The sequence below is a fragment of the Dryobates pubescens genome, chromosome 9, assembly GCF_014839835.1.
Source record: "Dryobates pubescens isolate bDryPub1 chromosome 9, bDryPub1.pri, whole genome shotgun sequence".
NCBI classification, from domain to species: Eukaryota; Metazoa; Chordata; class Aves; order Piciformes; family Picidae; genus Dryobates; species Dryobates pubescens.
The window spans coordinates 30021169-30041559 of record NC_071620.1 but is presented as its reverse complement, the minus strand read 5'-3'; the positions used below and the strand labels follow the sequence as shown (position 1 = coordinate 30041559).

Below are 20391 nucleotides of genomic sequence, written 5' to 3'. Positions count from 1 at the left end.
GCAATAGGAGGTCTTGCCAGCTCTATGGTATGATGTACTTGATGATTGCTGACAGGGAAGCTGAAGGTTTCTTTCTGAGCCTTCCCACTGATTTAGTACTGCTCCTTGACTAGTTTACCCCACAGGTTTGCCATTGTTTCCATGCTTTATCTATAAAACATCATTAGTGTCAGTAAATAATCCATTAACACTGCAAATTAATTAAAAGCAGTCCCACAAAACACTGTCAAGTGTCAGTTAACTGTATAATCCTTGAATGAGCCAGGGATTGTGGACGCAATAGAAACTGGTAAGGTTTATATTACTTCAATAGTGTCGTGGTTTAGGCTGGGTGCTGGCCCAGATGCCACTGCGCAGGCCACACCTGGGAGGTCCCAAGGGGTGGGCCCAGCCCAGGGGGTGGTCACAAGGACCAGGTATTCCATTCCCATAATGCCCTGCACCCCTATAAAAAGGCCATGCGGGGTCTTCACTTCCTCTTTTGTCCCCTGCTGCTGCCTGGGTAACATGGCGTGAGCTGCCTCCCTTGGGCCTGCTCAGGCCCAAGGCTGGGTTGGGGGGGGAGGAAAGAGCCCTGGGGGGGGGGTTTGGGTGTACCCCCAGGTGGGGATGGGATGTTCTTGGGTATGTTCTGGGATCTCTCTCTTTGTCATGGTGCTTGTGGGTCTCTGTAAAACTTTCATTGTTGTTTGTTATTATTTTCCTATTTAAACTTTCATCACTTTTGCAATCCGTTTGCCTGAGTCGTTATTTCTGCCTGTGGTGGGGAGGGGACCTGCCCCAACCCATTACATTTTGGCGCCCAACGTGGGGCCAACTGCGGCTCGGATTGCAAAAGATGGAGAGTTTAAATTTAGTTCTGGGCGTCGGCTTGGGTTTGGGAAGTTGGGGCTCAGGTTTTGTTGCTGGGGCGATTGTGTGAACTCCTGTAGACTGCAGAAGGATAGCTGGTGCGTGGTCGATGGCATGGAATTCCCTCCTGTTGCTTGGGAACAGCGAGGGGTGGTTCTTTCTGTGACTTTCTGCCCAGGGTAGCTTAAGAGTGCTCGAGTAGCCTAAGAAGGCGAGACCTGCCTTCTCCTCGTTCTCTGCGGAGCGGCAGGGAGCGGAGGAGGGGCAGCGGCAAGCAGAGTGTGGTCGGCCCGCGGCTGCTGCGGGAGCGGACACCCGCGGCGAGCGGGCAAGCGACTGCTGGAGGTGACTCGGACTCTGCATCGTGGCGACAGAGACGGCGGGGGCCGGGCCGGGCCGCGTTCAAGCGGCGGCGGCGGCACCGCCCGAGCCGGGCTGCGTTCAGGCGGCGGCGGCAGCTGTAAATCTTTCCCTGGTGTTTTCGGGCATGTTCTGAAAACGGCGCCGAGCACCTGGCTCCGCCTCCTCTCTTCTCAGCGAGCTGTGCTGCAGCCGCCCCCTCCGGGGGAGGGCTGTGAACCGGATGCGGTGATGCCTCGGTATGTGAACGCCCCGTGGGGGGGCGATGTGCCTGCGATGTGCATTGGTGTAGCTTTGGACTGGCCAGAAGCGGTCGGTTGTGGTTCCCTGGAGGGATGGAAAAAGCGGTCGTGGAGCCTGATTGCTCCGACCGGCTTGCCCCAGGGGTGGAAAAAAGCCGCTGAGAAACTGTAAATGCAGATAAAGGCTTGGCTGAGAAGTTGTGAGGTGTTTCCAGGTGACCAGGATGTCCCAAGGAGTCCACAAGGAATTCACACTGCAGGAGAAGGACTGCGTCGCTGGGAGGTTCCATCACATGAGGAAGAACAACTGGAATGGACTGATGCTTGAGCCTGAATGAGAGACTGTTTGAGTGGACGCCCAGATGAAGATATGGACTGTTGCTAGATATGTCATAAGAAGAGCTCTAATTTGATGATATGTTCTGGGTGCAGGGATTATGGTATGGAATAAGGGGTGGTCTGTCGTGGTTTAGGCTGGGTGCTGGCCCAGATGCCACTGCGCAGGCCACACCTGGGAGGTCCCAAGGGGTGGGCCCAGCCCAGGGGGTGGTCACAAGGACCAGGTATTCCATTCCCATAATGCCCTGCACCCCTATAAAAAGGCCATGCGGGGTCTTCACTTCCTCTTTCGTCCCCTGCTGCTGCCTGGGTAACATGGCGTGAGCTGCCTCCCTTGGGCCTGCTCAGGCCCAAGGCTGGGTTGGGGGGGGAGGAAAGAGCCCTGGGGGGGGGGTTTGGGTGTACCCCCAGGTGGGGATGGGATGTTCTTGGGTATGTTCTGGGATCTCTCTCTTTGTCATGGTGCTTGTGGGTCTCTGTAAAACTTTCATTGTTGTTTGTTATTATTTTCCTATTTAAACTTTCATCACTTTTGCAATCCGTTTGCCTGAGTCGTTATTTCTGCCTGTGGTGGGGAGGGGACCTGCCCCAACCCATTACAAATAGCCTCTTCATTTTCCACCCAAACTTTTCCTCTGAGCAGATCTGTTCAACTCAGTATGTGTTGGAATAGCCCCTGTACTGTTGCCAGCTGTTTCAACATCACTGTGTTCATCCCTGCTCTGTAAAAACACAGAATCACCAAGGTTGGAAGAGACCTCAAAGATCATCAAGTCCAACCCGTCACCACAGACCTCATGACTATACCATGGCACCAAGTGCCACGTCCAAACCCCTCTTGAACACCTCCAGCGATGGTGACTCCACCACCTCCCTGGGCAGCACATTCGAATGTGCTACTTTAAAATATTTCTGCATTTAAAACCCCCTTCCCTCCTTTCCACTTTCTAACAGGGTAAGCCTGCCCAAGAATTTTTGCTGCGACATGTGCTGGTGTACACACTTTAATCGGGTTTCATTCCTGCTACCTGTTTTCGGGACGGTTTGCATATGTTGCTATAGTATTCTAGGGTGTTTTATAAGCAATGTTCTGCATAAGCATTCATCTTGTGCCTATGGCAAAAAAAAAGAGAAGAAAAAAAAAAAGGCTTAAAAAACAAATTCAAGTTGCTTGAGTAAGATCAAACACAAATCATGCCGGGGGCAAAACTCGGGGCTCCACAGGACTGTTCTTTGCAGGTTTAATTGAGGAGGGAGAGCACGACTAAATCTTTACCTCTTGTTACCACATCTTCAGAGCTTTAGTTCCTGTCAGGAGAATGACACAAAAATTGTGGAAAGGGCTTTGCAGTTTGCACTTCAACTGCACGGCATCAACAAAAGCAATTTGTTTTACTTAGCTTTAAATAGGGCAGAGAGAGGTCTTTTTAGTGCCATGCACTACTGGATGGACCAGTTGCACTGTAGGATGCATTCTTATTAGGATTTTCCTCAAGCTGTAAAGAAACAGAAGAAAAGAACTATCTTTAAAAGATGATAACAACCTTACTGTTGACTTCTAAGGCTTTAGGAAAGCATGAATACTTGGAGAAGATGTGAAATAGAGTGCACAAGATACCGGCGTTGTGGTTTTTCTCTTTTCTTTTGTGTGGGGTTTTGTTTTGGCTTGGATTTTTGGTGTTGTTGGTTGGCTGGTTTGGGATTTTTTTTTCTCTTCTGTGACATCTGGGGCTGCCAGTCCCTGTGCTGCTGCTTACTTTCTGTACCACTTTCCACAAAACATTGTTAGGACCATTGAGCTTCGCTATGGTGGATTTCTCCCCATTTGATGTGAAAAGTTAAATATAAATTAATTGAGTGTTTACACATTACTAGCTTCCACAGAAGGGGAAGGAAGCAGCATGATGCTATGCAGTCATTTGGATTCTGCACCAATGAAGCATGAAACAACTGAGCTGTGGAGCATATGGGGTGATCCGGTGAGGAATGTCTTCACTTACTTCTGTGTGTCCTTGACTGAAAACTGAATTATCATAGATCAGAAATGCGTTTGACCCGGTACATCAAATGTTTGTGCATGAATTATTCCTGTTCAAGAGCTGGTGCTGTGCCTAGATACTGCTTTTATGGAAACAGGTTGCTCAGAAAACTGATCATATGTAAGATAACATGAAATACTTTTTGCTGACTAGGTACGAGTTTCTTGCATGTAACATGTATGTATGCATGGGTGCAGGGAGGAAAATATATCTTGGCATCCTCATAGATGAGATGTGTTGAGAATAGGCATGTAGATATCTGACACAACATCTTTTGGGGAAATACCTAAACAGAATGTTAGAGGTTGGTAAGGACCTCCAGAGATCATCAAGTCCAATTCTCCTGCCAAAGCAGGGTCACCCAGGGTAGTCTGCACATGCATGCATCCAGGCAGGTTTTGAAAGTCTCCAGAGGAGATTCCACAAGCCCCCTTGGGCAGCCTGTTCCAGTACTCTGTCACCCTCACTGTAAAGAAGTTTCTCCTCATGTTGAGGTGAAACCTTCCATGTTCAAATTTGTATATATTGTTCCTTGTCTTATTACTGTGCATCACCAAAAAGAGATTGGCCTCCTCCACTTGGCACCCACCCCTCAGATATTTATAGATGTTGATGAGATTCCCCTCTCAGTCTTCTCAGGATTAAACAGACCCAGGTCTCTCAGTCTCTCTTCATAGGGCTGATGCTCAGATCCCCTAATCATCCTCATGGCTCTCCATTGGACTCCCTCCAGCAGATGCCTGTTTCTCATGAACTGGGGAGCCCAAAACTGGACACAGTCTTCCAGGTGTGGTCTCACCAGGACAGAGCAGAGGGGGAGAAGAACCTCCCTAGTCCTGCTGGACACATTTTTCTTGATTCTCCCCAGGATACCATTGGCCCTTTTGGCCACAAGGGCACATTGTTGTCCCATGGAGAGCTTGCTGTTCACTAGGACTCCAAGGTCTTTCTGTGTGGAGCTGCTCTCCAGCAGGGCAACCCCAAACCTGGTACTGTAGCTAACCTCTGTACTGGTGCCTGCTGTTATTCTTACCCAGGTGCAGGACCCTGTACTTGTCCTTATTGAACTTCATGAGGTTTGCCTGCACCCAGCTCTCCAGCCTGTCCAGATCTCACTGGATGGCAGCACAGCCTGATGGGGTGTCAGCCATCCCCCCCTCCCTGAGTTTTGTATCACCAGTGAACTTGCTGAGGGTATTCTCAATCCCCTCATCCAGGTTATTGATAAAGATATTGAACCAAAATGGACCCAGTACTGATCCCTGGGGAACACCACTGGCCACAGGCCTCCAAGTTGACTCTGTGCCAACTCTCTGAACTCTGTTATTGAGCCACTTTTCAATCCACCTCATGGACCAATCATCTAGGCTACATTTCCTATCTTGTTGTGGGAGACAGTATCAAAGGCTTTACTGAAATCAAGGAATATGACATCCACAGCTCTTCCTTTGTCTACCCATTCGGTCATGGTTTCATATTAGTCAAGCAAGATCTCCCTCTTCATTTTAAGGGAAGAAGCAGAACGAAATAAAAATGTGACAATGGCGTAAGAAAACATAGTACTGACTATCTGGATTGATCTACACAACAAGTTCCACTACAACGGACAATTTTCATTTTCCTGCATGTCAGCAAGAAACTAAAAAGCTCAACCTTGGCAGGTTCCATCCTGGTAATTTTGGGGAATTTCATATGTTGCACTTGAGCCAGGTGAGCACCCCTTCTTGCCTGCCTGTCCCCACCCTGGGATCCTAGCTGTTTGCCTTCTGGAGCACACTTCAGTCACTTAATGGCTAAATGAGTCTGCCAGGCTGATATTTCTCTGCAGAAGTACATGAGAATAGCTGTAAACACTTTCTTTCAAAATAGAACATCCCTTCATGTGAACCCCTGACTGAAGTGAAATAGAAATATCTGGAAAAAATACCCCAGGATATTCTCCCTGTGGATGTAGAATTGATATCATCTTTAGAAACAAGCAAACTTTCAAAGAGATCTAGCCAAGCTCCCATTCCCATCCCAGGTTATCCACACAGTGCTGGAATGGCACATGTGACCAACTGCTGTGAAAGTATCCAGCCCAAAGGAGAAGATCTGCACTAGCCCAGTGCCCTTCAACCCACCACACCAGGACTTCTCTTCCTGTGCCTGCTGTGGAAATTTTGAGTGCTGCTTAAAAAAGATAAGCTGTTGAGATTCATGAGTGCCAATGCTGTTGTAATAAAAGCTAGGTATTATTTTCTTCACATTTTCCTTTTTGTACCCTTATCTCCCTTAGCAATTCATGTAAAGAATTGATGAATTTTAAGCAAGTCATGTTGTGGTTCTGTGTTTGGCTCTGGTGGGCTGCTAGTAATGAAAGAAGTCAGAGCAAGAAATGTTTGTGATGAGCTCTTTAATTTGTTTTGATGCTTCTTAGAGGCTTCTTTGTAAAGGTTTCAAGCAGTTCTCATGTTTTCAGAGATCTGTGCAGAACTGCATAGATCATTCATAGGAACTAAACTAGTATGGCTTAATCTATAGAGTTGGTTTACCTTGATACAGCTCTGTCCTCATCTTCATTAGGAAGCTGTTACTGAAAGCTTGTCAGCTGAAGGAATCATTTTGCTTACTGCACTGGACGGTGGTACAAGAGGTTGCTGGTAGTTCTGTAGTTATTGTGTATTCCAAATCCCATTCCTGGCAGGATAAGCAAACATGATATCTCACTTTGCCTTTCTAGTTCCCTGTAGACAAGAACCTTGGCAATTTAGGGAACTGGGTGTTGGGGTTTGGGGGGGGGAGGGGGGGTGTGTTGTTTTTCTCTCCTTTTGAAGCCGACAAGGGAAAGCTGTGAAGCTGGGTACACAAGACATTGTATGCTATCTGTAAATATAAGGATGACCTTCTGCAACTTTTACTGAAAAAACATTGCATCCTTTTGCTATCGCCTAGATAATCCTTATCCTGCTGGCTTCCCGCCACCAGGAAGCCCAGTCCATGTGGCATCAGAGCACTTGATTAGGATTGTCCACATGGACAGAGGTATCAGGTCTGCCATCCCATTTCATCCAATCCATACTTCAAGAGTGCATTTATTATGCCATTAAATATATTCACAAACAGTTGTGGGATTTTTTGCTTGCAGATAGGCACCATCTGACTTAGTGCTGCTGCTCATTTGAGGGTTTACCTCATGTGTTTAGTTTATTTACAACTACAGTATAAAACATATATTGTATGCTTCACAATAAGATAAATCTTCACAATAATATAAATCCCATATTGTGTAAAAAAAAAAAGAGAAAAAAAAACCCAAAAAACCCAACCCCCCCCCCAAAAAAAATCCCACTTGAAGCTTCTCACACATCCCAATTTCCAGTAACAGAGGTCCTCGAAAGATGACTCCCAGCACATTCTACACAGATCTGAATATTCAGAGCAGCCAAGACACCAGCAAGCCTAACTGTGATCAGTATCACCCTGGAGCTGTGGGCAGCTCAGATGTCTCTACACAACAAAGGCATACAATAAGAATCAAAATATTCTATCACAGCAATAAACTTCCTGGTACTTCTGCAATGGAACAGGAAAGAAAGTATCCAATCAACAGTTCAAAACAAGCAAACAAGAAAACCCTCACAGCAACCCCCAAGATAAACTCTTGTGACAGAGTATAAATATTTAGACAGAAATGTTATATTTTAAAGGAGCAAGCAAAGAAACAGCAACAAAATGTAACAAGAGAGCTCTGAAGGGTTGTTTCACAGAATCACAGAATGTTAGAGGTTGGAAGGGACCTCCGGAGATCATCAAGTCCAACTCTCCTGCCAAAAGCAGGATCTCTTAGGGTAGTCTGCACAGGGATGCATCCAGGCAGGTTTTGAAAGTCTCCAGAGAAGAAGGATCCACAACCTCTCTGGGCAGCCTGTTCTGGTGCTCTGTCACCCTCACTCTAAAGTTTCTCCTCATGTTGAGGTGAAACCTTCTATACATTGTTCCTTGTCTTATTCCTGTGTACCACCAAAAAGAGTTTGGCTCCCTCCGCTTGACACCCACCACGCAGATATTTACAGATGAGATCACCTCTCAGTCTTCTGTTCTCAGGACTAAACAGCCCCAGGTCTCTCAGTCTCTCTTCACAGGGGAGATGCTCAAGTCCCCTGTGTGGCTCCCTGTTGGACTCTCTCAAGCAGATCATCCCTGTCTCTCTTGATCTGGTGAGCCCAAAACTGGACACAGGTGTGGTCATGTTCAGGTGATCTCTCTACACACATCCTCTTCTTGCCCATAGCATAGGTATCTTCTATATTTGGAGTCCTAAACACAAAGCTGCACTTTGATTCATAGAAAAAAACCACAAACCAACAAAAATAACAGGGCTCTTAAGACAATAAGTTCTCCCTATGCCTTCCAAAACATTGTCCTCACCAAATAAAAAAATAAAATAAAAAGAGAAACAAGGTCAAAGACACACAGCCCCCAAAGATCAGAATAAGATGCTTTGAACCAGTTCTTCCAGAGGGAGCACCTGTCAGAACCCCATGTTTTGTGACATGTTTTTATTAAGCCCAGAAGCAAGCTTCACATTTCGTGAATCGTGGGAATTGTGTAAAACCATGGAGTTTCTGAAAAATCCATTTCTGCTTCAGTAGATGCCACATCAGTAAAAACTGGGCTCCCACCATAGTGAGTGGAGAGGCAATACCTAAGATGTCCAGGAACAGCATAGAATCAACAAGGTTGGAAAAGACCTCAAAGATCATCGAGTCCAACCTGTCACCAAGACCTCATGACTACTAGACCATGGCACCAAGTGCCACGTCCAGTCCCGTCTTGAACACCTCCAGGGATGACGACTCCACCACCTCCCTGGGCAGCCCATTCCAGTGGCTAACAACTCTCTCAGTGAAGAACTTTCTCCTCACCTCAAGCCTAAACTTCCCCTGGTGCAGCTTGAGACTGTCCTCTCGTTCTGGTGCTGGTTCCCTGGGAGAAAAGACCAACCCCCTCCTGTCTACAACCACCCTTCAGGTAGTTGTAGACAGCAATAAGGTCTGCCCTGAGCCTCCTCTTCTCCAGTCTAAACAATCCCAGCTCCCTCAGCCTCTCCTTGTGGGGCTTGTGCTTGAGGCCTCTCCCCAGCCTCCTTGCCCTTCTCTGGACACGTTCAAGTGTCTCAATGTCCTTCTCAAATTGAGGGGCCCAGACATGGTTGCTGCCATGTCTTACAAATCATATCAGTGCAGAATCAATGATTTTTTTCCACCCGAAAAAAATGTTGAAAGGCTGAGAGCTGCCAAAGCTCTGATGTGCCAATCCAACATTCCTGACTGTATTACCAAAACTGTAACCAAGCAAACATTTAGGAAAATACAAGTTGTCCTTCTGTGGATTGCTTCTGTGCTCAAATTGGAACACACTTTCCTTCTGCTTTTGTGCTTATCTAAATCATATTTCAGAGTAAATTGCTGTGTTCATATGTAAAGCTGAGCACAGAGGAATGAATTAGTCTGTCTACACTTATTTACCTCTCCTCCATTAGGCTTTGGTTTCATGCAAACAAGACATTAAGTGCAAGTTTTGTTTTGTTTTCTCCCAAATAACTGACCCTGCACTCTGCTAGGAAACAGTGTCTGGGGCTAAACTTAAAGTAATGAACTCAACGGTGACCACCAGTTGTTGGAAGACTGCTGAGCCTCAGTGTGAGAGGCTGGTGCTACCGTGGCGAGAGCAGCTCTAACCTCAGCAGTTGTGGAAGGATGCTGTAGCAAGAATGACAACATGTAGCTTTGTCTGGGAGTGAGATGAGTTCGTTACCCCTGGTGGGATGTGTGGTGAGCTAGAGTTTTAAGTTCAGGTGGCCTCTCCAGTTGCAGCCACATTACTTCTTTTGGTTTGGTTTTCCACTGTAGTTTGTTAAAGGTGAAGCTGGCATGCTAAGATTTCGTATTTTCCTCCTGGTGTCACATCACACAATCACTCATCTCTCTTAAACATAATGGAAACTCAGTTTTCTCCCAAACTATTTTCTGGGCTTTATGGTTTGTGACAACTGTGGCAGATACTGAACTTTTAAATGTTGAGGTCAAAATTCCTCTTTTATGAACCCATCCTGCAGCTTAGTCCTGGGTGTCCTGGTTTCATTGCTCTGTGCATCCAGGTTCTGGGTGTCTGGGTTTCCACTGTGTAGTGTGTGGGGCTGCTTTGTGTTTGTTGCAGGCTGAGCTGGCTGCAGTGGTATTAGTCTTACAACGGGGCTGATGGGTTGATCCCAGCCCTTGAGGATGGGCATGTCCAAAAGTCCAGACCTGCTGCTGGTAATGTTTGGGAAAGGTGAAAGAACTTCTGATACCCTCAGCTTTTTGAAAGCAGGAGGAAATAGGGATGGGCAAAACAGTAATTTTGTGGGTTTTAAAACTGTTATGGATTTCCCCTTACAAACACTGTAAGTAGAGGTTCTAATTTTCCTGTGAACCGTTGTCCATATGATTGGCATTTCCATGTTTATAGACACATTCCTCTGATCCCTGTGGTTTCACTAGTGAGGCAGAAAAATGTAAGTAGGTTTCTCTCAAAGTCTAAGTTCCTAACTGGTTTGTTTTGTATTTGTGTACTCCAGATGTTAATATTGAAGAAAAAACACGAGTGTGTTATGGTTTGTAACACGTGTTCGGAAGAAGTTTCTTCTTTAGACCTTCCAAAGGCTCTGCACTGATACTTTTCCTCTTGATAACTAATAGTTCTTCAGACACACCTGAGAACTGGTGGTTCTTTTGAGTATTTGAATACATTATTTAAATACAGTATCTGAGCACACAACTTGAGAGTGCAGGGGCATGATCTTTAATTGTTTCTATGAAGCTATCAGGCACTTGAGTGGTGTCACTGGGAAATTTGAGGTATTTGGAAATAACACAGTAAGTGTCACAGGTTCACACACCTGGGGAAGAAAATCTCACTATGCTCAGTTTGATGGTGCACCTTGTTTCTCCTAAACTGAGATGTAGAGGGGGTTTTGTGTGCTACACACAAGCTGTTTGACTGTTGTAGACTATCATGTGTGTTGTAGACTGAAGACTGTGTATTTTTACTATCAACACTTCAAAAGAAGTGAGTGGCACTGCACCAACATACCTCATTGTTGTTGGCTTAAGTTAAGCCAAAACCCATAACTAGCTTCCTCTTCTAAGGATAAGGGGCAAATTTGGATTACACATGTTTATTGTGGTCATGTTGGCTTCAAGTGGTGCAGAGGTTTGTTCTTCAGAACAAGTGTCTGTACTGAGGTTCATAGCGGAATAGCTGTAAGGCTTGATGGTGTGAATAACATTGGTTTGGTTAAAGGTAACTGGGGGGAGGAAGAAAATAAAACTCATTGCTGTTGTCCATAACTGTGCTTGCAGCTCTTAATATAGCTCTTAATAGTTTACTAGTGAGTGTGTGAGGTCAGGTGGAGCTCAAACTAGGAAATACCAGTGATTCACTTTGCCAAAACAATTTCACTTTTCTTTTGCTTCTAAATAACTCCTAATCGAAAGAGAACAGAACAATTAAACCACTTTGGTTATTGTTGCTAATGATGACTTTTCCTCCTGCTTACTTTTTTTTTTTTTTTGCTTGTATTTCAGTTAGGGCATTGCAAAACCCCTTCAATTAACCGAGGAATGCTTTAAAACAGCGAAAGATTTTTATTTCTTAACATTTTTCAGCTTTGGGCTTTTTCTTTTGCCTACGGGAACAAAAGGACACTTGTTTTCCTATTCTTACTTGGCCAGGATACAAATCAAAATAGCAAAATAACTGCTGCATTTGGAAGGTGGCAGCTTTAATAAATCAGTTAAATACTTCAGAGTTCATAATTCTTCTTTCTTTCTTTTTTTTTTTTCTCCTCAGTGTGGAGATTTTTCTTTTTATGAACGCTTTAATGCGTCACCTCGAGGACTGCCTTAAAGACTTGAGACAAAGTGCAGCACTGTTCTGTTTATAGTAGCTGCAAAAAAAAATCACTGATTTCCTCCATCAATCACTGGAAGTGATCAGAAGTATGCATTTTTTCCAGCAAAAATAACATTTCACCGGATTACTCTCTTGGGTTTTATTATTTTTGAAGGAAGACCATTTTGGAGTGCTGCAAACAAATGAATTGTTATCGTGGCTTGTTACTAAAAATCACTTAGATGTTGCTCTAGAGTGTGTGTTTGCTGCCCCAAAGGATGTCACCGTTAGCTTAGAGCTGTGCAAAAGCTTGACATTTGTTAGAGCAACATTTTTTTTTTTGGTGCAGTTCTGCTACTGGTTCTGCATATTTTATGGAGGAATATAGATTATTGATTTAAAGGCTAAATGGAAATGGTGACAGTGTATGTGAGTGATGTTACTGTGGGAAGATCCCATGTCTTATGGCTGAGATTGTGCCTCTTCTCTCCACAGATCAATTGAATGTATGAAAATTAAACTTCAGCAGAGCACTTCAACTGTAGCCCATAGTTCAAAAGGCATTTACAGCTGCCCTGAATGACACCATCTATAGTTTGAACTCCCATGAACTCACCTTTGTGGTGTTGCTCCTCAGGGCATGGCACTAGCATTACTCAATTCTAAATTTTATAAGGGTAACCAACTTTGATCTCTCGTGTGATATTTGGAATATCATGGCACTTCTTTCTTAAGGAATCATGAAGTCTGAATGCTTGATGTTTGGCACACAGAAGTACAGGGCAGAACTACAAGCATGTAGACCAGTATTTCATCATAGAAATGCCAAAATCCCAAGCAGTGCATCTGACAGTGGGCGTGTTGCATTTGATGTTCTCAGGGTTTATTACTAATCTGTGTACAAATGGGCAGGCATGAGTGTGTGGGATGGTTCAGGATTAGACTCTTCCCTGTGTCATCATCCCACAAAATGGTGCTTTTGGAGTGACCCTGTCCTGTGTGACTTGGAGTCAGGTTTAGGAATCTGGGTAACTTTAGCTCTGTTCTTTCAGAAAGCAGAGAGCTTTCTTTCAGAAAGTAGAGAGAGTATTTTTTTGGGGGTCTTCCAGGAGGGCTTTTGCATGGCTTTGGTGTCTCCTAATGCTGAGTGTTTGTAGGCAATATAATTTTACTTTGTACTGTGGGGATGTTTCTTCTTAAATGTAGGTACTGTCCTCTTGCAATGGGAGCCCTTTCTTCCCTGCATTACTGTTGTAATGCCCTTGCTTCACTGTGTTAGATTTTTGGTTTCTTTCCTCTCCTCCTCAAAACACACTCTGAATACTTACAGAGTTCTAGGAATACTAATTTTTCATTTCCCCATTCCTTCTCCTTCTGGTCTCTTTTCCCCTTGTTTTTCCATCCATCTAGCACTTTCTTCTACTCCTCCTTATTGGAAGAGAGGAGCTGTGGATAGGAGGGTGTCTTCTAGGTCACAAATGTTCAGGTAGGATGTAATCTAGTTCTTGAGTCTAGGAGGAAAGATGTTGGAACTGGTCACATCAAAGGAAGAAGATGAAGATATCTTGCATTTGGGGGAGGTGCTTTTACAGTCTTTTCTGAATGTGTCAATCTAACCCAAGCCCATTGCAAGTGGAATTTCCCTGTGTTGCAGTAGTGCAAAATAAAGGGAGTTTGGACTGTTAATCAGGCTATTTGATCCTACTTGTTTCCAGTTTTCTGTTATAAACAATCCTATTCTTTGCTCATGGATCAAATCAAACTTGATACTTTCATTTTTTTCAAATCCTAGATGTTTGTGGCAAAGCCCTGTCTAACTCTTGTCTATGTCTCAATTCCTTCACTCTGTTGGAAAAAGATTTTCTTTGATACTGTGTCAAAGCTTATTGAAGTTCTTGACATTAACTACTGCATTAAATATAAAATATTGCATCCTCAAGTTGTCTCATTCTCGTTTATGTGACTGTTTTCTTTTGTCTGGGAATTTTACGGGCTTGTTGTAAGGCAGCTGCAGTTGGAAGCCTGCTGCTGTGTCTTGGAAGGAAGCTGAAGTATCATCCGCTGTATGTGCTTTCAAACTGCAGTTTGGCTGAAGACGGAGAAAAGATTCCTCAAGTCAATGTCAGAGTGTGATGATGAAGAACTGTTTTAACTGAAGTGGTTTATTTAATCTGACTTGTTAAGCTGTTTGACCACTCAGGCTGGAGTGATGTATCACTGCAGAGCCAGGTCTAACTGCACTCTTGTAGTTTTGTAGGCGATTTTCTCTTGAGACTGTTTTGGCTGCAGACGAAGGGACTACTTCTGTCTTCTGAGGTTTTGTGGGTTTGTTATAAAGCAAATAGCAACAGCTGGGTCTACATCAGTAATTGATTGGACCAAGACATGCATTTCATAGAATCATAGAACGGTAGGAGTTGGAAGGAACCTCTGGAGCTCATCTAGTCCAGCTCCCCTGCCAAAGCAGGATAACCTAGGACAGACCACACAAGAATGCATCCAGGTGGGTTTTGAAAGTCTCTAGAGAAAGAGGCTCCACAACATCTCTGGGCAGCCTGTTCCAGTGATCCATCACCCTCTTGGGAAAGAGCTTTTTCATGGTGAGATGGAACTTCCTGTGTTCTAGTTTGTGTCCAGGGCACCACTGAATATGACTGGCCTCTTCTTCTTGACATCCACTCTTCAGGTATTTATTGATGGTAATGATATTCCTTCTCAGTCTTCTCTTCTCCAGTCTAAACACCTCCAGGTCTCTCATCTTTTCCACATAAGACAGATGTTCCAGTCCCTTAATGCTGGTCTGTTCCTACTCAGACACAAACCCTGAATGGATATGGTTGATAGTGTCTGGCTCAGATAAAGCAAAATCTGCTCACTGGCTAAACACCTAGTTTGTCTAACATTCATTTTCTGGTTTAGGGATTCCTGCCTTGAAAGCTCTGTTTGTAGTGTAAATGGAAATCAATGGCTTTGATAACAGAATTTATATGCATAGTGCAGTTTCCTATGGATAAAGGTTTAAATCACTTAGTGGAACTTACTTAATATTTATTCTTTGACCTTATTAGGGAAAGATGCAAACTGAACTATCCTCATGAGCTGCAAGCTCTGCAATGCTTTGATGGCCATTCTGATTGCTGTTTGCACTGACAGCTGCAAGGAAGGGAAATGTGGGGCCTGGGGCTGTGTGTGATTATGGTATCTCAGCGCAGGACAGCGCGGGTCTGTGTGCTGCATGATTAGGGGACAGTAAATCAGCAGGGCTGTGCCAGAGCCGGCAGCCAGCCTGCTGTCACACTTGCTGCTGGTTTCCCACTCATTGTAAAGCCCTGCCCTATCGCTCGATGGGCCTGGAGAGGAAGCACGGAGGAAGCAAGTGCCACTGCTGGTTCACAATGTTCCAGGGCGGCTGGAAAGTTTGAGCAATGACTTGGGTGAGAAGAACAAGACCTTATTGACAGGGTTCAATCCCAGTCAAGTCTGTTTCCCATCAGCTTCCGAAGTAATCACAGCCTTCCTTTTTTTCGTCCCCTTTGCACCCACTGAGTCTCCCAATTAGTCTCAGTTTTATTTCATGTATTTATTTATTGTAGTGGGCTGAGCAGCCAAGGAAAATTGTGAAGTTTTCTTCTCTCTGATGCACTCTGCTAAGTCATGGAAAAGAAAATGATGGCAACTACATTAGAAGCAGCTGTACCCTCATGTTTCTCCAGCGTTTTTGTTGCATGGTCTTTGAAATTCTCTGTTCAATATGTCTTGTTCTTGTCATTTGATGCACAGAAGTGCAAACTGCTCCAGATCAGCTGGTGTGACATTGGTGGATGTTTGATTAGGGTACTGTAGAGATACACATGTAGTGGGAGAAGTATGTAAGCTGAGACTTACTTTCTTGGTTATGTATTCTTCTAGACTGTACACCACTCCAAGCTGCTCTGCACAGACCTACACAGGGTTTTGTCATTGCTTTTGTAAGCAGCCTCTACTGCTAGTCCTAGTCCTGCTGCTTCAGGGCCTCCAAGTGCATCTCAAACCTCTTACTAGACACATTATTTTCCTTAGTCTGTCTGTGACACAAAAGAAGTTTATTTAATGAGGTGAGAGATGTTTTTTTCTGGAGAAACTTGCCTTCAAGAAGAGGACCCAAGAGGTGTCTAGTTTAGCACTTAAAGGTCTGGCCATGGTCATGGCAGAGCAGGTCTATGCAGCAGTTTCAACATGTAAATGCAGGTGACATCTTGTGATTTTGTGGTCTTTCTATAGCAAGTCAATTGAACCTGGAATACTCTTTCATATTAAAGGAACAACCAGCTCAAAAAACTGCTGAAATTACTCTTTGGGTAGGATGTACTGAACTGGTTAGTGAGCACTTCTCTGAAGGGGTTTGTGATGGTGCATACACATTGTAATATGACTTGTTGTATTTGGTAATCCTGGCAGCAGTGATGCCAGGGAAACCATCTTAGTTCAGGAAAATGTGCACTGTCATGTCTTTTGAAGTATTTGCATTTTGGGAGTTTGATAATTTAAGTTTGACAAGGAAGGGGGGAAACCCCCAAAGCTAAACAAACAAGCAAAACCCCCTCAGTGACAGATAAACTGTGAAACTGGCTCCTTCTGTAGGGTAAATTTAGGGTGTGCTGGGGATGTTTCTGAAAACTCAGTGGGTCAGGAAGGCAAAATTATTGCTGCCTTTGGGATGCTGATGGAAGGAATGTGTGGAAGGAGACACAACTGAGGCACATTGCAGAGCATGCCAGGTTTGCACTCTTTTCTCTAGAGTGTTTTTCTTTCTCTATCTCCAAAATACTTCAATAACTGTGGTTAGGATATTTTGGGAAGGCATCCCCAGGCAGGTTATAATGGAACTTGGGATGAGATTCAAGAGACAGGAGTTCTCAACTGGCACTTGTACGCAAATTATCTTAAAATACAACGTTTCTTAATCTAAACTTAACCAAAAAGCATTTTTAGGTCAGTGTATAAATCTGGAGAAATCAAAGTATATGCTTGTTACCCGGTCAACTCACTTTTTTCCCTTTTTGAGACCTGAGGCAGACTAAATCTCCCAGGGCTATTCACTGCTTCTGATATTTTCCTCTATCTTACTCTTCCCAGGATGGATCGTACTTGGCCGAGTTCCTGCTGGAAAAAGGCTACGAGGTGAGTGACTTGGTGACCAGCTGCAAGCTGATGTACTCGGCTGGATGCTGCAGCTCTGACTTCCTCTGCCTCTGTCCTTCCCTCTGTATGTTTTCCACTGCAGCCCTAGATAACAAATCGCAGCTCTGGGGAGGAATGTGCAACATGGCCTGTAATCATGCCAGCTTATTGTGCTATTTATCACTGGATGTCCACTGGTGGATTCCCTCCTCTCCTTGGGGTATAGCTGCTTTGCATGTTTCCCGCCAGCTCTGATAAGCAGCGACCTGTGCAAGCCAAAAGTGTAAGGAATTGGGGAATAATTTATGACGCAATGTACCCCATAAAGGAATGAGAGTCTTTCATTTTTCTCTTTTCTCCCCCTCCACACTAAAGTCTGCTTTATTTTAGCAGTTACACTTCAGCAATGAAAACCTTGCCTTTTACTTTCTCTCTTTAAAAGCAAAAATAAAAACCAAACCAAAAGCCCACCCCACCTCCAACCCAAAGAATATACTTTGGTAGTGTTACTGTTCACCTCTTGAATTAATTATGTTCTTGCTTGGCACATGGGTTTTATTTACCTTTTTCCTTAAAATAGAGGGAGTTTGATTCCTTACTAATTTGCTGCATAGTTTTCCTTGGCAAAATCAATATGCTTTTTTTGTTGGTGGCATGTGTGGCCCAGCAAAGCAACCATCATGTTGTGGTGGTATGATTTGATGGTTTTGAACTGTTGTGGACAGACAGTGAGAATATTTGCTTCCTCAGGCATGGGAGGTGCTTCCAAAATGTATGATAGTGGAAGGAAAGGGGCATTTGATTTAATCTCCTGACAACTGGGTGGGGTACTTGGTGCCATGGTTTAGTTGATTAGATAGTGTTGGATGATAGGTTGGACTCAATGATCTCAAAGGTCTCTTCCAACCTGGTTAATTCTATTCTATTCCAACATAATCTTTTCTGGGGTTTTAGTAAAACCTAATGCTTGTTCCAATATTAGGTTTTATAACACTGCTTCATAGCTGAGTGAGAATTCTCTGCTCAGTCTGGATTTTCCATGCTTTTGCATGTGTTGAATCTTGCTTTGCTTACTCCTTTCTCCACTTTCGATTGATCAGTTTATTGGCGTTGAATTTCCAGTGTTGTAAATTGATAAATTCTACTATTTCTCCATTCCATTTGGGGAAGAAGGATGTCTTTGAGGTTGCCTCTGCTGCTTTAAAAGCACATGCTCTCTCCGAGTCCACAATGAAATTGGTAATTGCTAACTGCCACTAAAATGAAATGCAACCCTTTTCACAACAGAGAGGTTACACTAATTGGGTAGAGGGTTTTTTTGTTTTGTTCCTCAACTCTCCCTCTACTTGTTGGAATTCTTCCCTGTGTTCCCAGTTAGAGACCTCTGTTCTGGAATAACTGGACACATGTGGTAACTTAACCTCCTTATGATGGTTCATTTGACTTTTTAAATTCTATTATTTTTTTTTTTTAAATGTTGGTCTATTTAAAGATTAAACCCTATTGAGAAGGGTTCACTGATCCACATTCTTAACTAGATTAACCAGTTTGCACACATTTTGGCCTGTCACAAAGTTTGCATTTCACTTGTCCTGTGCAGACAAAGGCACCTTTCATCAGTTTTTTAACGGTAATATTGCTGTCATGGATTAAGCATTTGGCAGGTTTTCTTTCTCTTGTATGTGCATACCAAAAAAAGGAGTGGGAGAGAAAGAAGTAAAGAGAGAGAAAAAAAAAAGAAAAGCTGGGTTTGCATGTTTTCCTGTTATCAATGGATGCAACAGGCTCTCTAGATCTGTTTGCTGAAGCTTTTTGAAGTCCTGTGGTGGCTGCATTTAGCACATCTGGTTGGCAAAGTGCTGGTATTGCAGTCATTCAGCTGACACAAAGCCCTCGCAAGCACAGTCTTTCATCAAGTTTTTGAGCTGGCAAGATTTGGCTTATTGGTGCATGCATAGCATGAACTTGAATTTCAGCACGATTTCATTCAGAGGTGGATAATTGAGAGCTCAAAAAGTCTCTCATCAGGACTTTCAGCCAAACTATTTCATTTTGCTGGAAGAGTTGTGGAGCACTTCGGTTAGCTTCCTTTACAATAACGATGCTTTAAAACTGCAAAGTGTGATTTTTACTCATCAAAAGAGGTGTTTGTTTGAATACTCAAAATATTTCTAGTAGCCTTTGCAAAAGAGAATCATAGAATCACAGACTGGTTTGGATTGGAAAGGACTTTAAAGACCATCTAGTTTCAACTGCTCTGCCATGGGTGGCAATGCCTACTAGACCAACTTGTTCAAGGCCTCATCCAACCTGGCTTTTAACACTTCCAGGGTGGGAGCTTCCATTCTGGGCAACCTGTTCCAGTGCCTCACCACCCTTGTGGGAAAGAATTTCTTCTAACATCTAATCTAAATCTCATTCTTCCAGTTTGAGGCCATTACCCCTTGTCCTGTCCTTACATGTCTTTTTACAAAGTCCCTCTCCAGCTCTCCTGTGGTCCCCTTCCAATACTGCAAGTTATTATGCAAATGACTTTTTATAACAGGGTTTCTCTGTAAACCTTATTGTCCATGTGAATTATCCACACATTCCCAGGATCCCAGGATGTCAGGAGTTGGAAAGGACCTCCGAAGATAATCATGTACAACCCCCATGCCAGAGCAGGACCATAGAATCTAGCACAAGTTACACAGGAATGCATCCAGATGGGTCTTGAAAGTCTCCAGAGACGGAGACTCCACAACCCTTCTGGGGAGCCTGTTCCAGTGCTCTGTGACCTTCACAGTGAAGAAGTTCCTCCTCGTGTTGAGGCGGAACCTCCTGTGCTGTAGTTTATATCCATTACCCCTTGTCCTATCACAGGGTAAGTAAGTATTCCATAAGCAAATATTCTGATAGAGCTTTTAACCATATCACTTTGAAAATTTATCTTTATAAATCCATTGCTTGATGAAAATTTCTTTCAGGGAGCCATGTTTCTCAGTTCCCCTTGATCCTTGGAATGGAAATGTTTTTCTTGGTTCTGGAAACTTTAGTGTTTGAACTGTAGATCAAGGCAGGTAGTGAGCCTGTCTTGTGGCAGGCCACACATGAGATTTTATGCAAGGAAATTGGCATCATAAATTTGACTCATGAGTTGTACAGATGAAGCTATTCAGCTGTTGGAGATCTTGCCACCAAAATGTCATTCCGACAGCAGCAAGCTGTCTCACTCTGCAGTTGTGCACACGGTTACACTCAGTTACATTTCAGACTTAAGATGGAATGAAAAGTCTTTTCTGTGTCAATAACCATCACTTGTGTTATGTTCAGAACAAAATTTCCCAGACAAACCCAACCCAATCCAACCCCAAACCCCAAACACTGCCTGTTCTTGCTGGTGCATGCACCATGCACCAGTACAGTGTAGGGGTTGACCTGCTGGAGAGTAGCTCCGCAGAAAAGGACCTTGAAGTCCCGGTTGATAAGAAGTTATTCATGGC

General features: G+C 43.9%; 1 protein-coding gene across 1 annotated transcript in view; it reads left to right on the top strand.

The window, feature by feature from the left end:
* GMDS (GDP-mannose 4,6-dehydratase) overlaps positions 1-20391 on the top strand; it is a 370458-nt gene that overhangs the window by 28849 nt on the left and 321218 nt on the right. Inside the window, exon 2 of the mRNA XM_009903807.2 lies at positions 16865-16909. Within this exon, the coding sequence (XP_009902109.1) occupies positions 16865-16909 (45 nt within the window). The remainder of the gene's footprint in view (positions 1-16864; positions 16910-20391) is intronic.